Source organism: Diadema antillarum, unplaced genomic scaffold, assembly GCF_040938485.1.
Source record: "Diadema antillarum isolate AM-2024a unplaced genomic scaffold, OU_Dant_1.0 seq00000633_RagTag, whole genome shotgun sequence".
In the NCBI taxonomy this organism is placed as follows: domain Eukaryota; kingdom Metazoa; phylum Echinodermata; class Echinoidea; order Diadematoida; family Diadematidae; genus Diadema; species Diadema antillarum.
This window is the reverse complement of record NW_027271550.1, coordinates 476,581-491,948: the sequence shown is the minus strand read 5'-3', so window position 1 is coordinate 491,948 and position 15,368 is coordinate 476,581. Positions and strand designations below refer to the sequence as shown.

General features: G+C 38.2%; 1 protein-coding gene across 1 annotated transcript; it reads right to left on the bottom strand.

Moving 5' to 3' along the window:
* Window positions 1-3,982: 3,982 nt before the first annotated feature.
* On the bottom strand, window positions 3,983-14,918 carry LOC139736181 (uncharacterized). Its single transcript, XM_071646916.1, has 6 exons — window positions 14,211-14,918; window positions 13,304-13,495; window positions 10,747-12,147; window positions 7,139-7,396; window positions 5,214-5,392; window positions 3,983-4,277 (listed from the first exon to the last, which is right to left on the bottom strand). Exons 1-6 carry the CDS (start codon window positions 14,839-14,841, stop codon window positions 4,068-4,070), a joined length of 2,871 nt encoding a protein of 956 aa, XP_071503017.1. The 5' UTR covers window positions 14,842-14,918; the 3' UTR covers window positions 3,983-4,067.
* Window positions 14,919-15,368: the final 450 nt, after the last annotated feature.

The following is a 15,368-nucleotide window of genomic DNA, read 5'->3' as shown; positions in this document are numbered from 1 at the left end:
CTACACAGCTCGTGAGGTTATGTACTTCTTCCACAGACTTGGACAAACAAAACAAAAACAACAGGATTCTAAATACTCCCCCTTATAAATCACAAAATATTTATTCAGGTACAGGTACTATGACAAAATATGCAAACTGGGATGAAAAGGACAACTCCACAATAAGTACTCATCAGACATACCAGGTAATCTCATGATAATACAATGTACACAGATTCAAGAAATGCATTTATACACTGTTGCAAAAAACGCAAGTCGTTTGACCGAAATTCAGCTGTTCTACTTTTGAACTCCAATTCCCATTTGAATCCTGTAGGACACTACCCATCATTCTGTACATTCAATAGAGCGTGCATACAAATACATCTTTTTATGTACATTTTTTCTTCTTTTTTTGTGATGGAATGCTACTATGGTATTCAAATCTAACAGCAAGTCACACCACAGTCAATGAATGGCCCCACAGCGATGGCTGGGGGAGGAAGGATCCCCTGAACAAAGATGACGATAATGAATTAAGATCTAGCTGAGCTTGAAATGGCAACAGTCTACTGCATTACAACTCAATGTACATGAGTGGGGAACAAAATAATAGTAATATGCTTTAATACATTATCCTATGTTAATCAATCGAGCGCAAGGCCGAAATAATGAAATGTAAACAAGGTGCTTTCGAACATAGTGCATAGCAGTTTCTATCTCCAATTGCTATAGGTACATTTGATCAGCTGTGTTGTCATCAAGCATCAGAGACAATTTTAGGAGTATGCATCCGCATCAAACCCAAGTAGAGAAACTGCCACTCATATTCTTAGCTGCAGTGTTTTGTTGGAATGCATTTACGTCCACATGTTGCATAATATCCAGTGTGAAATTTGTGAGCAAACCTCAGGAAAACGTAGTTGCAACACCTTCAGGAGATATTCATACAAGATTCGTTATATCTGATTTTTTTTCCCCCTTCCACAAGCCAGATATCCTAACTTGTCGGGTTCATTGCAATGTGGATCTGGACTGGATAGCACTCTAAAACAAAATATAAACAAAAATGTTGCTGCCATTTTCCATATCTGCTATAACATGGACAATTCATGATGGCAAGCATTCAGAGGTTATTAAATCAGGTCTGACATTTCTACTACTGTTTTCTTTTAATAATACAACATAACAGAAAGACAAACTTCATAAACAAACATCAGAAATTTGACTACACTTTCTTACTCCGTGGGATAAGATGAGTCAATGAGGAAAAGCACTAGCATCTTCTACATACAGTACTGGCAATACCACGGGAAAATCATACTAAAAATTGCATAAAGCCTCAAAGTGCAAATACATGTGGTTTAAACATAAACAGTAGCTGTTCAAACATCAAGAGTACTGAAACACACAAACATTACAAATACACACGGCCAAGAAACAAGCCTGACATTTCAATTCCTTCCATCATTTAACTTGTAGCTCCATGTACTCACTATTTCATATGAATGAAAGTTGAAAACTTTGCACGGAAATGTCACAAATAATCTGGGAATGACTATGCGGCATGTGGAAGTTGTATCAACTTCTGGCAGAAATATATATCCTTATATAGAATACTAAATATTAGAAACAAATAATAATGACAGTATTTCATGTTTTTTAGTTCAGGATAGAGTGAAAGACGGTTTGGAATTGCTTCATGCCAGTAGAAAGAAATTACAATGCACATAACCCTTTTTATACCTATTCATGTTTGATGTCAATATATACAAACAATGACAGCGATATATAGATAGAACTAGAAGGCTGTTCAAATTGCAGGTGATATATTTTCGGAGACATACTGTACGACATGACAGACTGAACACCATGCCCCTCTTTACTGTACCACTTTTACATCTTATACATATATGTAGAGTAGAGGATTCAAATATAAAAAACTGTCTGTTTCATTCACAGAGAGATATACAACTGTACACACATTTGAATAAATGATTCTGTTCATGCCCAAGGAGTGTACACACACACACCATTATATGGGCCATATACTGTATATGCCATATATTTCACGAGTCTAATTTTCTGTGAATCAGGATGTTACACAATTTCATGAGTGGTTTGATTTGCCATCATGGAGTACAGTAACAACGGAATTTTTTTTTTTTTTTTTTTTTTTTGGTAGGCATGCATGTCACATTCATGTCGAGTTCAGAGTTAATTTTTTTTGGGTGTTGTTAAATTCTTTATTAAGCATCGACTTGTGAAATTTGCGAAACTAAGTACCTTGTGAAATATATGGTGCATACAGTAACATCCCTCTTAAACATCAAAGATAGGATGGTTTGTACTGTCTATTGGATGACAAATATTTTTGAACATGTCAACACAGAGCACCAGAAGACAAATGTATAGATACACAAGTATGGAGGTGTGACAAGCTGAATGAAATATTTCACTGATGGAGATCTATATAAAGTCACAGTAATATCACGGAGGAGCATCATCCACACTTGTTAAATACATGACACTGAATACATGTCAGTTTCACATGCGGAATTGTTCATGTACAGTACATAATTATAGTGCCACACGCATTCACTTTGCCTTACCCTCAAGATTTCAATGTAATGTCTTAAGACAGCAGAGGCACACATGTACATAATGTACATGTAGATGCACATGTACAAACCATCACTATACTTGTAGCAACAAGTTTAAAACTCTGAATGCATGGTATAACAGTCACACAGTGGCTTTGCCTGTATGAAGCATACTCAATGTTCCATTATTTCAAAGACCAATCAACGGTTCATGTGTACGCTGTAAACTGATTTCTGGCAAATTGCACACTGATGTCGGACAATTCAAATCACCTACAGCTGTAGTGCCTGACACGACAGCATATATTTATTTTGTGCGAGCAGCATGTCCTTTCAAGTGTCTCATTTTGACATTAAATACAGTATGACCTCTAGATATGAAATACAAGTTGTATGTATGTATCTAATTTGTCTCATCTAAATTTGGAGTACTGTCAAACCCGAAATTTTCACATGCATTTCAATTTTGCAATTTTTTTAATTTAAGTTTTGCGAAATTAAAAATGCAGGCAAAAGTTTTTGTCTATACGATTTATACAACAAATGCCGGTGGTAGTTCACAAAAATTTCATGATGCGAAAAAGGCCATTGGCTCCAATTTCTCAAAAATTTCAAGCTGTGAAAATTTCCTGCTTTACAGTAATTTGAATGCCAAAAGAAGTTTAATTACAGTCTATCTCAACATGCAGGGGACTTTTTTGTCTTGTTTCAATTTTTTAATACATTAAATGGCACACTCTTAAATACATGGAAAACTTAACAGTGACAGTTTTTCTGCAAAACAATGATGATGGACATCAATGGTTTCTATATATGGAAAGGTTCGCCTGAAATAACGGGGAGGGATTACGGGTCATACTCTATGATCTCACCGAATATAAGAGAAAAAGAGAGAAAACTCACAAAAGATATACCTATTGTGTACAACTTCAAAAAAAAAAAGGAAAAAGACAGGAAAAATGATTTACATATCAATTCATATTGAACTGTCTGCACCATCAAGGTTTAAGAACTTGAAATCAGCCATATCCCTATCATATCCTGCTTACAGCATCATGTCTTACAAGCAAAATACAATGAAAATAAGTCTTCAGAGTGAGGATTCAGACGTAACATCTTGTAACAGATCAGTGTGATCTTATGTGACAATTCCACTAAATGAAATGAAAACACAAAACTAAAATGCAGGACATCTTCAAACTGACATAAAAGTACTATAAATCAAGCTAATATAACAACGTTCACCAGTTGTTGTGTTTTTCTTCACTGGTATTCCTCCTTAGAACGCTATTTTCATTTTCATGCGCCGTACAACACTTCTCCTGGCAAATGATGGACTACTGCACCAACAATATGCATCATGCATTTAGATCTGCTGATCAGTGTGAATTCCATGAAATATCCACGATGAACTGCCTCGGCTGTGCCACCCTGCGGGGAGGGTGTGAGGGTGTCAACACTCACAACAAACCCCTGGAGGTGCAATCAGAGGTACATTCCATTGATGAGGTAGTCGGCATCGTGGGCGCTGGTCTTGAGACGACCGTAGCGCAGCCGCTGGTTCATGTAGCGCAGCCGGCACCCGACCATGAGTAGGAGGCAGACGGTGATGATCAGGCCAACCACCAGGGCAAGGATGGCGCTCTTCGCCGTCGGCATTCCTTCACCGCGGACTACTTCCACCGCATCAACCTGCTGGTATAAAGTCCAGTCCAAAATGTGTCACATGAATCTTTACATCCAAAATCCCATAATATACCAGTACAAACTACAGGCAGATGCAGGGCATGCAGAAAAGATAAAAGGTACAAGGTACTTTCAGCTCAGGCTGAAAGTACTCATGTACGTCCAAGAATGCTCATGCAATGTAGCATGTGTACAGCGTATGAGCTTCATTAAAATGGCCCGTGCATTCAGTACATGTAGTACATTTGTAGTTAGTCATGAAAATACTCACAATATGTGTCAAAGTTTCATTAAAATGGATCACTCATTCGCAAGTCTTCAGTCTACAAATACTCCTAGCATGTGATAAATGTTTAATTGAAATGACCCACTGATTCACGAGTGCTCAGGCCAAAGAATATTCAGAGCAAATTTGTCATAATTTCAGTAAAATGACTCACACGCTCAGCTGTACTGGATGTAGCAAATGTGCAGCATGTGTTAAGATTGCCGTAGTGGAATGAGCACTCAGAGAATTGCTACAGTATAGCTTGCATCATGGTTATGGGATTTACTTCACTGTTGATAAAGGGTTGTAATACGCCTTTTTCCAGCAGTATTGTACGGAAACTTGTAGCAGCTAGTACACTAAGTACAGTATCATACCAGCATCACTACCTCATTTCATTTTCACATTAAACTAAATAAGGATGACGTACATTGTACTGTAATAATCATGCTGTTGTAAAATCATTCAGACTTTCATGAGTCCCAGTTTTGTTCATGAAATCAGACACCAATGTGTCATGATGAATTGTACCAAGAGATATTGTGAGATCAACATTCCACAGTTGGTGATATACTTGTATTTCACAAGGTACATTGTACATTGTACATGTATTCTGTACATTCACAGTTGTGATATGGCATCATACAAAGTTGTATAATTCTAGAAATCACAATTACCTCGTTGGTGTCATCCATCAAGCCATTGCTTTCCGCCTCCTTGGCTGGGCTCGTCTTGTTGCCCCTGGTAGGTCTGGGTGTGGTGACACCCTCAGTGTCTGTTCTGCCTTTATCAACTGTATCAACTGCTTCACGAACAAGTGAAGTTTGTGTGCAGTGAAGGAGAGACAAGATACATACTTTGAGATAATACATGTACATCAACAATGCAGAAATTAAATATTCATGACTTATCAAAATCCAAATAAACATTAGCCAATTGTAATGAAAATACTGTACTATATAGTGGTACATTTAAAAGTCAATTAAAAGTGGAAATGTTCATGAAAGAAGAAATAAACATTTAGAAAATACACTGTAGCATGGCGCAAAACCAGGAATAGGCCAAAACATTGAAAGAGTTGACAGGATTAAAGAATTCATAAACAAGTACATATATTTTTATATCATACAATAGCTGTAAACTATTTAATGATAATAAATGTTAAAACTTATTCCGATGCATTTATATGTACCTTCATGTTATAGATTGCACATTTTGGGGATTCTTAGTACTCCTCGTTTACATGTATTTAACATGTTTACAAACTTTACAGGAACAGAACAAATACAAACGCAATCTCAAACTGTCTACACTTTTTTCTCTCTCAAAGTAAATGCATTGCTGTATACTTCTTTACTTTATATAAACAAAATAAGAATGTTAAACTGTCATGGTCTTCTGACAAATCTACAGTTTTTGTACCTAAAACATACATGCCAACATGGGCCTGAATATCAGTGGTATATGTGTATTGTATACTATACCTACTGCATACAACAAAATGCAGTAACAATTGCATACAGTAGGTACATTTGTAATTTACACTTTAAAATTTACAAATCCATGTAACTTGTCAGCGACAAGATTCTAAAGTGTCCATTGATGCTGAACAGGGCACACTACAGTAGGTTCCTTTACATGTAGGTCAAAGAGTAATGAAATTATACTCTTCCTTGCCAATCATATGATGATTGACTTCAAAGTCTCTCAATTCTAAATACTCTGAATCAACTCTGTACGGCATAGCGATCAATCTGTAAACAGGGTTGTTTTACACACTTCTGACAAAATATAATATATCTTTTAACTTCTTTTAACATTTGAGAATCTCATTTGTTTTGTTCTGTTCCAGTATATTTCTTCCCTCTCTCTTTCTCTTTCTCTCTATCTCTCTCTTTTACTATCTTCATCTTAAAAAGAAAAAGATGCAACTGAAAAGTAAAAATCAATCTAAATCTATGAAATCATGGGGCAAAAATGCTGCCATGCCAATTCTAAGGTGACAATTTTCAGTGAAAGCATAGATAATGTTATCATTTCAGGGCAAAGGCCAATGCTACATGTACAAAGGTAGTCAAATCAAGAGCAAAATACATGTATCATTATTTTCTGATGGAAAGAATATAAAAATTTAAAGTAAATAAAGCAAAATACAGTAACTCTTGACAGCCAGTAATGAGATTGCAGAATGAAATGTAACTTAGCATTGGAATATCAGTTTTAAAGAACACAATCACAATTGGAGAAAAAGTCAAATTTGTACATAATACATGGCAAAACAATTCAAAACTAAAAACAAACATCAGTATAAAACAATGTATCAAAAAGCGGGTAAAGCTTAGAGCTCAAGTCAGCAGTGAAGAGAATAAGTGTTAGCAACATGCATGACTGGCTTCTTCAAGAGAGTAAAAGTTAGCTTTGGAAAGTAAAAAGAAGATTTGCGGGCTTGGCCAATAATTAAGCAGATTTGCCATGCATAATGTCAGTTATGCATCATGCACAGATTCAATACATTGATGCAACATTTAGGATGCAACTTGTTATGCGACATAATATCAGTAAAATGCATATTAGTAATACATGTTAGAAGAACCATGATTACCTTTGGTTACAATATCAAGTTGGAGAGGGGATAGAGTGACGGGCGGAGTGGGAGGAGGGTGAGTATGTGTGGTGACACTGTGAGGTATACCATTAGTCTGATGCACTTTGGGGCGGGGTCTGAGGCGGCTGACACCACTGCCAGCAGCCTGGGAGGGTTTCCCCCGGCCCGCACTATTGCGACCGCGGACGTCATCATCGAACTCGTTTTCATCGACAACGCTGCTGGGGTAGTAATACGGCCAGGTGTTCCACAAGTCTGGTTACCAGCAAGTGATTGGATAGACAGAGGAGGTGCGACAGGGAGGAAAAGATAAGGCATATACAGGCAATTATTACGTGGTGCCATACAGGAGAAAGAGAGTGCCATGCAATGATACTTGGGATCCACTTCAAACAGAGGTCAATGTACTGTTTTAAAATGTATATGTGTCAAATACAATGTACGGTAAAGTCAAAAGTGCTTTACAGGTTAAGCTCAGGATACACGACGCTCCTACAATGTACAACCCTTGTATGTACAGTAGTAACGGAATCGTATCAGCTAAAATGATGGAACCTGAAATACATGTATGTTAATGTACTGTACTATTGTAAGTACATGTACATACATTTGTATGAGCCTTTACAGTTTCTCGTCACTTTCCTTCACCAGTACGAGCATCATAGAGCCCATGGCTGATGTCACTTTCCTTCACCAGTATGAGCATCATAGAGCCCATGGCTGATGCTTTCTATCATGGTTTTAAAAGAGTTTTGCCAATGGAGGGCCAGCCAGTCGAGCAGTCCTGTACTGTATACATGCACTACCTGTACACCAACGCTGCTCACTGGCACTAGTCCGACAGTCTCTGACCAGTAAAAATCACTGTCAGACCAGTAAATTTTTTAGGAATGGACCAGTGAAACATGGAAAAACTAGGTATGTACTGGTCCGAGAGACAGATCGGACCAGGAGAAAAAAATGGGTTAGTGTGCAGCCCCGTGTACACTGTGTACAGGATGCCCAAGTCGTCATGTACAGGCATCATCTGTACAGGCTCGTACATACGCTGTACATACATGTGTACATGTAAGTTGGGGTCTTCGGTATTCCCTGCATGTACACTGTAAGGATTGTCAGAAGCTGCCAGATACCTCAACATTTTCCAAGTGGAATCAACAGCCCTGTTTTCCTCGGGGCATTTGAGATCTTAGCAAAGATATCATACATAAGCCCAAAGATTTCAAAGAAAGTCTGCACATCACTAATGAAGCAAGTGGCTGCAATATGGTAATATAAGGGTACCCTCATAGAGACATCCTACAGGCCAAGTACCATACCTGTACTTCATCTGAGTCCCAAAGTTGAATACAGAATGACCATAGAATTTGTTTTCCATATTACATGTGCTGTACATCACAAAGGCCTAACATGCAATGCAGACAATTGAGCAGTGAAAATCTTTTTCTGTACTTGCACATTTTGTTGAAAAAAGAATATATATTTTTTTATAAGATTATAGTTTCTTGTGAAAAAGGGGTGCATATTGCTGACACTTCTAAGTCAAATCAAACAGATTCATAAAGATCACAGATGAAAATTCACCTTTTTTTTTTTTTTTTTTTTTTTTTTTGGGGGGGGGGGGGGGGGTTAATTGAGGAAGCCCCTACAAAATACACTTCACAAAGAACACAAATTACAAGCCCAACTGTAAATGGGATCCAAGTGTAGACCATGGAGTGTAGACCAAGTTGAATGCAATAGATTTCATTACACTGACTTCTCTCACTCTAACCTGAAGAATGTGCATACACACAGATACTGAAGAGTTGCAGCTCACAAAATACATACATGTGTACGATGTGCAACTCCTTTAAAGAGGCACATTACAATACATGTACAATGTATTTGCACTGTAGCTCTTGCTTGAACTTGCATAGATAGTGTGCATCATAATCAATACAGTATACATGCAGATAAATGTAGATTTCCAGCAAACTGTAATATTCCAAACAACATGCTCACACTGCACTCTTGCATGTACAGTAACAAACCAGTCTACAATGATACTGGATTGATGATCAGCTTTCCTTGCTCTTAAATACACACAATGTTTTTAAACACATGTATTTTGACTACTTGAATAAACATTGGCCACAGTATCAGCATCTTTGTCACAAAACATACTTTGTACCACTTGAACCATACAAAACACTGCTCTACATACAAGTAACACATGTATACAAATGCACTATGCATTACACATCTTTGTACACATCAAACAATTATGCAACACAAAGAATACATTTTCAGTTTAAACTGGGAATGATCATATTACCACCCACAAAAAGGTTCGATGTGATCATGTCATTTAAATATCACTAGAAAATCAAACACAAAAACATCATAACACAAAGACACTACATCTATAGCACAGTTTAAACAACAACACAGCTCTAAAATGATGTACAGATGTACAATACAGTGTACACATTGAATGGAAGTGAAGCAAAGGTTACAAGTGTGTACAGACTATACTAAAGGATACATCTTTTTCTCAAAAATAATGATGGTCTACTTTGTATATGGGAAAATCCTTGTACAGGGTAACAAGAAAAAATAATGTACAAGTACTATAAGGTCCTCATTTACAGTTCAGCAGTAGTGCTTTCAATATAAAATCTGAATAAAAAAATTAAAAAAATCTTTCACAGAATTTTTGTTTAAATGTAATTACAAGGAAATGTTCACTTTCAGAAAGCAATGTTCCAACAGGAACAAGTAATAAATAACAAACTTAAAATTTTGCAAATGTAATACAACAGTGTCATACATTTGTATGTCATAAGGAAGCCAGTGACCATGGAAACTAGCACATCACTGGCACCCCCAATAGTTCTGATGGCTTGGTGACCACGCCATTGCCTAAACTGCTGCACATTGCCATCTGTTGTTTTCTCAGGTAAAAAGTCATTTTTATTCAATGTTTCCAACAGGCTGACTGAAATAATTCTTTGAGATTTTGCTTCCATTAATTAATACTGAGTATTGAAAACATATTTCTTTTTTGGCCTCCAGGGTAAACTGCAAGTATTATGTTATGTACAATTTTTGTAGCTTCACCAATGTAATTTACATTGTACATTGAACACAGAAGTACACTTTGTATACCTGTGCATATACTATTGTAGAATACTGTACACTAGCAGCTCGGTATCCAGGATTTGATTACCGGTATTTGAAATACAGATAATACTGTTCATATAAAATTGATTCTCTATTTTACAATTGCATGTACACACAGCCATTTTGAATATTTTTCTTAATAAAGCAGAGTTGTTTCTGACAAAAAGGAAAAATAATATGTACAAAAGTAATTCAGCAAACTTCATTGCTGCATGAAGGATAAGCAAAGAATATCTTGCAACAATGCACATTTAAGAGTACATGTATAATGGCACCTCTCTTGCAAATGGGAAACACATTAGAAGAAATGCAAGAAAAAAAAGCGAAAATATAAAGTGGTTAAGCCACTTACACACAAAAAAAGACACATATCTTTTTACACTTTGACACAAACAGGATTCCTTGATGCATGCATGTGGATCTCATCAAATTTTACTCACTGTTGTAATCAGCCCTGTTGTCTTCATAGTACTTATTCCTTCCAGTTTGCTGATCAACTTCAGTAGGGCCCTTTGGGGAACGTCCATTACTATAGACATTAACATCATGTCTGTTGTAATTGGAACGACCATTGTCGTAAGAAGTGCCTCTGTTAGGATTCCTAGACGGGTTGTACGGAACATTCTGAGGATTTCTCTCATTGTAGCTCTCGGCCCGGTTCCTGCTGGATGCTGGCCAGTTGTTGTACTGTGTACGCTGCTTGAATGGACCTTGCTGACTATCCACAGGGTAATAGTAGCTATAGTAGTCACTATTGTAGATGTATCCTGGATTGTGTCTTGGATCTGACTGCGAGATACCCCGGCGGGGAGGGTCTGGCGTTGTACGTGAGTCTACTTTTGGAGACTTGTTGGAAAATCCCCAGTCGTTGTTTGTCTTGATCCTGTCCCGTTGTGGCTGTTCCCTGTATGGTTTAGTCTTCTCATCAGCAGCATCTGCAGGGTACTTCACACCAGAGTTGCGGTCATAAGTAGTTTTCCTCTGCTCTGGACTGTACTCCCGCTCTCTTTGGTAGGAGGCATCTCTGTCTTCCAGATCTGACAGGTGTCCGTTGGTCTGGTATCCACCTTTTCTTGCACTCTCTGCTCTTTCAGCGCTTCTCTGGCCACCCTCATCCAGCCTAGTACCTTGGTCGTCATCGCTTTCATCAGCTCCATCTGCAATGTCTTCACCTTCATATGGAGTGTTGTCCATGTCTCCGTCATCAAAGGTTTGTGTTTTGTCCCTTGATGGTGACAGGTGGCTTTCACGAGCTCCTGCATCTTGGTTGTCCTGCCGTATCTTCTCCTGCTGATTGGAATCTTCTGGTCTCCACTGACGCCCTATATTTGTAAAGTCCTCTGTAAGTCCATCGTTCAGACTTTCCTCTCTATCTGGGCTATCGTCGTAACAAGTTGTGCCCTGGCACTCAACATCTGCCAAGTCAGGATCGCTGCTCTTCTCATCTTGCTTGACACCGGCCGAGTCTTGGTATGTCGGCATTTTCAGATCCCTCCCCCTGCTCTCTTCTTCCAGTCGGTCCCTCATATCATTGACGTTGCGTTGGGATTCTGTGTCATCGAACGGATCATTCTGGCCTCTGCCTAACTGCCTGGTACTGCTGTCATCTACGCGGTCTGGTAGCTGGTCATTCAATTCGTCAGCAAGGTTCTGGTATCCATGTTCATAAGTCAAGTCCCTATCACTGGCCTGACTATCTCTGTCACCAGTTGTCTTATACTGGTATGACTCATCGGCTATTATTGCTTCTGGTGGGTTAGTAGGAGGCAGATGGGGAGAAGTAGTCAGTTTCTTAGCTGCATGGATATTATGAAGCATTAAGAGAGGAAGCAAACCGGTTACAGAAAGTTAAATGATTTTATGTCTGATGTTAATTTGATGTGAATCAGTCACTAGCATACATGGCATTTTGCCATTGTTTTGGAAATGTTAATGGTACAAATAATCTGGATCAAAAGCCAAAATATCACATTTTCCACCTTATATTTTACATCTTTATGCATTCAATAGTAATATAGTCCATTGACATTATGTACTAATAATCATTTTCAACCAGCTACCATCACTGAATTACTCAGAGCTATCATGCCATCTTAATATTATAATTCACTGAATTACACACAGCTGTCATGCCACCTGCTAAACAAAGCAATGGCATGATAGCTGTGTGTAATTCAGTGACGGTAGCTGGTTAAAAATACAGTACATAATAATAAGTACATTATGCCAATGGAAATATTTGTATTTTGTATTTTGTATCTTTTTGTATTTTGATTTTTATTCTTAATTTTTTTTTTTTTTTTCAGTTCAGGAACATTCATGTACATGAATGCTGTAGTGCAATGCAGTATGAGATTACTGCCCCAAAAATGAAAACAAAAAAATTAATACCCCTTCAGCACTGTGCCAATGCTCAATAAGCTAAATGACATGACAGTTACATGTAAAGTCACTTCACCCAAACTTGCAATATCAGTTCATAGAGTGATATTTGCAGATATTTCATTTTTCCATTTCCCTTTCTCTTCTTATAAATTTATTTTGGATACATGTTCATTTAGAAGTCAGTTTGCTGACAACAATGTAGCTGCTCTGATAAGTTGTGTAGATTGTATACTTACAACCAAAGTAACTAGTTCTTGCAGGAAGCTAAGCAAATTTCGCAAAGTTTTATCACAAGCTTTGAGCTGGAACTTCTTGAAGATAATGAATTTTAATTCACTAAGTGAAACCAAAGCAAAAGATCCCATGCAGTATACAAAAGGGAAATTCATAAAAGTGTTCAGAAAGCTGCAATTTGAAGTTTTGCAATGATACAGTCCAGTGGTATCTCAGTCTACATTATGTAAATCTTCTGATTTAGCCTAAAAAATTATAAAGCTAAATCTTCTACACGTACAGCCTGAACAGCCTAATCTTATGACTTACACCCTGTGCATTGGATGATACAGTGTTCACATGGTAGTGGAAGAAAGTATTCATACGACTAACACTCACCAGTATGGGTGTCCTCGTTCTGCAGTTCCGCCCCATCAGTGTCTCCATCTGCAGTGCTGCAATGAGCTTCATCCGAGCCGTCTCTGCAGTCAACCACCGAGTTGCAGACATAGAGCTCGTTGATGCACTCTCCAGAGGTGCACTGCACATGGCCACTCTCGCAGTCTGATGATTCGTCGTCGTCTGCATTCACTGAAAACAGCACAAACACAACATTGATATTCCCTGATGCAAGTTTGTTTAAAGCGTGAAAGGCCCATTTTTCCCTCCCCCATACACCCATCTGGTAAGTGGGAAGTGGGGAGGAGCAGTTTCAATCCAGCATAATGAAAATTCATGTGTACACAGCCTTTGACAAGATGATTTCACACTTTGAGAGTGATTGTTTCAATGCCAATCGTACTGCACGAATGAAAACATGAATTCACATCTACACTGCCTACAGTTGTACATTGTTAACATATGAAGGCATGGGGACGAACTCATCCTTGTGCTTGCATAGACCACTGCTTTCCTTGACAGATGGACAATGCCGTGAAAGAAACTCGGAACCAACTGTCAATAAAAGGTACCTTCTCATCTTTTGTTTTAAAGTACAGTGAATCTATCAAGTATCTGCAATAGACATGTGTAGGGTACAATTTTGGGAAAATGTTTTCAATGAAACCTGCAATACTTCTGGGCATTGTCCCCTGCTGGGTGTTACATATAAATATAATCAGCATGGCTGGGTATTCTCCAATTTCTGCATACGTAGATCTACTCAATTTTTACACAACTTTACCGGTACACAATGGATGCAATTTACTAGCATCAATTCAATGGCAATGACACAATGCCTTTGAATTGCCCTTAGTTAGTGAGATGAAAAATTCAAGCCAAAAATCGCTGTCTTTGAGACTCTTACCAACTAGAACTACAGGTGGCGGTGGAAGTGTTGTTGGATTCACTGTTTGTCTTTTTGGCGTCTGTCGTGGTTCCTCAGTCACAGTGATTGGACGTGGTGGGTCTTGTTCACCTTGCTGGTCCTCGATGCCATGTTCGCGCACACCTTCAAGCATAATACTGCTGACATATCCCTTGTGGTACGTGAATGAGCAGACATTGGGACCACCATCACCTTCTGGCCTACACTCAAACAAGAAGCAGTTCGCCTCGTTTGGGTCGGAGGAGCTCTCATCACTTCTGTAGATGGCAGTGTCACAGACTTCGTTCAAACAGCACTGTTCAAGACACACCTCAAATGTTCTCACCTTCACGGCATTAATGTAATATGCACCATTTTCTTTGGAGTCTTTTGTTCTGATTATGTAACTGTCGCTGACATCGAAGGCTTGTGCTGAAGAACAAGTGGGCAATGCACGAAGGTTGTCGTTTTTTGCATAGTCCGGGTAAGATGGCAGATGGCGACCCTTCTTCCCTACGTGACCATTGTCCACTGAGCGGCTGTCTCTCCGTAGCGCAAAACAGTAGCTGTCATCCACACAAACACCAGCCACAAGCAGTATCATACATGCGACACACAAAATCAGCTGCATTTTCAACGATTGATGTAAACATCAATGTGACAAAACCGCTTCCACGCTGTACAGAGTTTTAACTCACTAGCAGTTCTCTGTAGAATCGAAGAGACGCATTGCATTTGCCACAAATTCCCTCATTTTCCACGGCTGTCATCCCAGAAAATATTCTTTCCTGCGTATAAACACAAGTACAGTACAGATGCGACTTTATCTTTTTCATCGTGTTGTTGTTGTTACGTTTTGTGTGCTCTACGTTGTAGATTGAGTCATGAGCCGTCTGTAAATTTAGTTCTATATTTCTCAGATCTTTTGGATAAAATCAAAGGATTGCATGTATTATCTATCTAATGATTTATTAAATTACTAAAAAAATTATTAAAACAGGAGCTTATTAAGTTAAAATAGTGAAGTATCAAACATTCATATTCTTATTTTAATGAGACGACTGGTTAATTACTGTAATGTACTCATAATCGTAATCATGATCGTATCGAACATGTGATCGAAGAGGGCAGCACAGCATTCAGGCTGTGTGAGAGGAC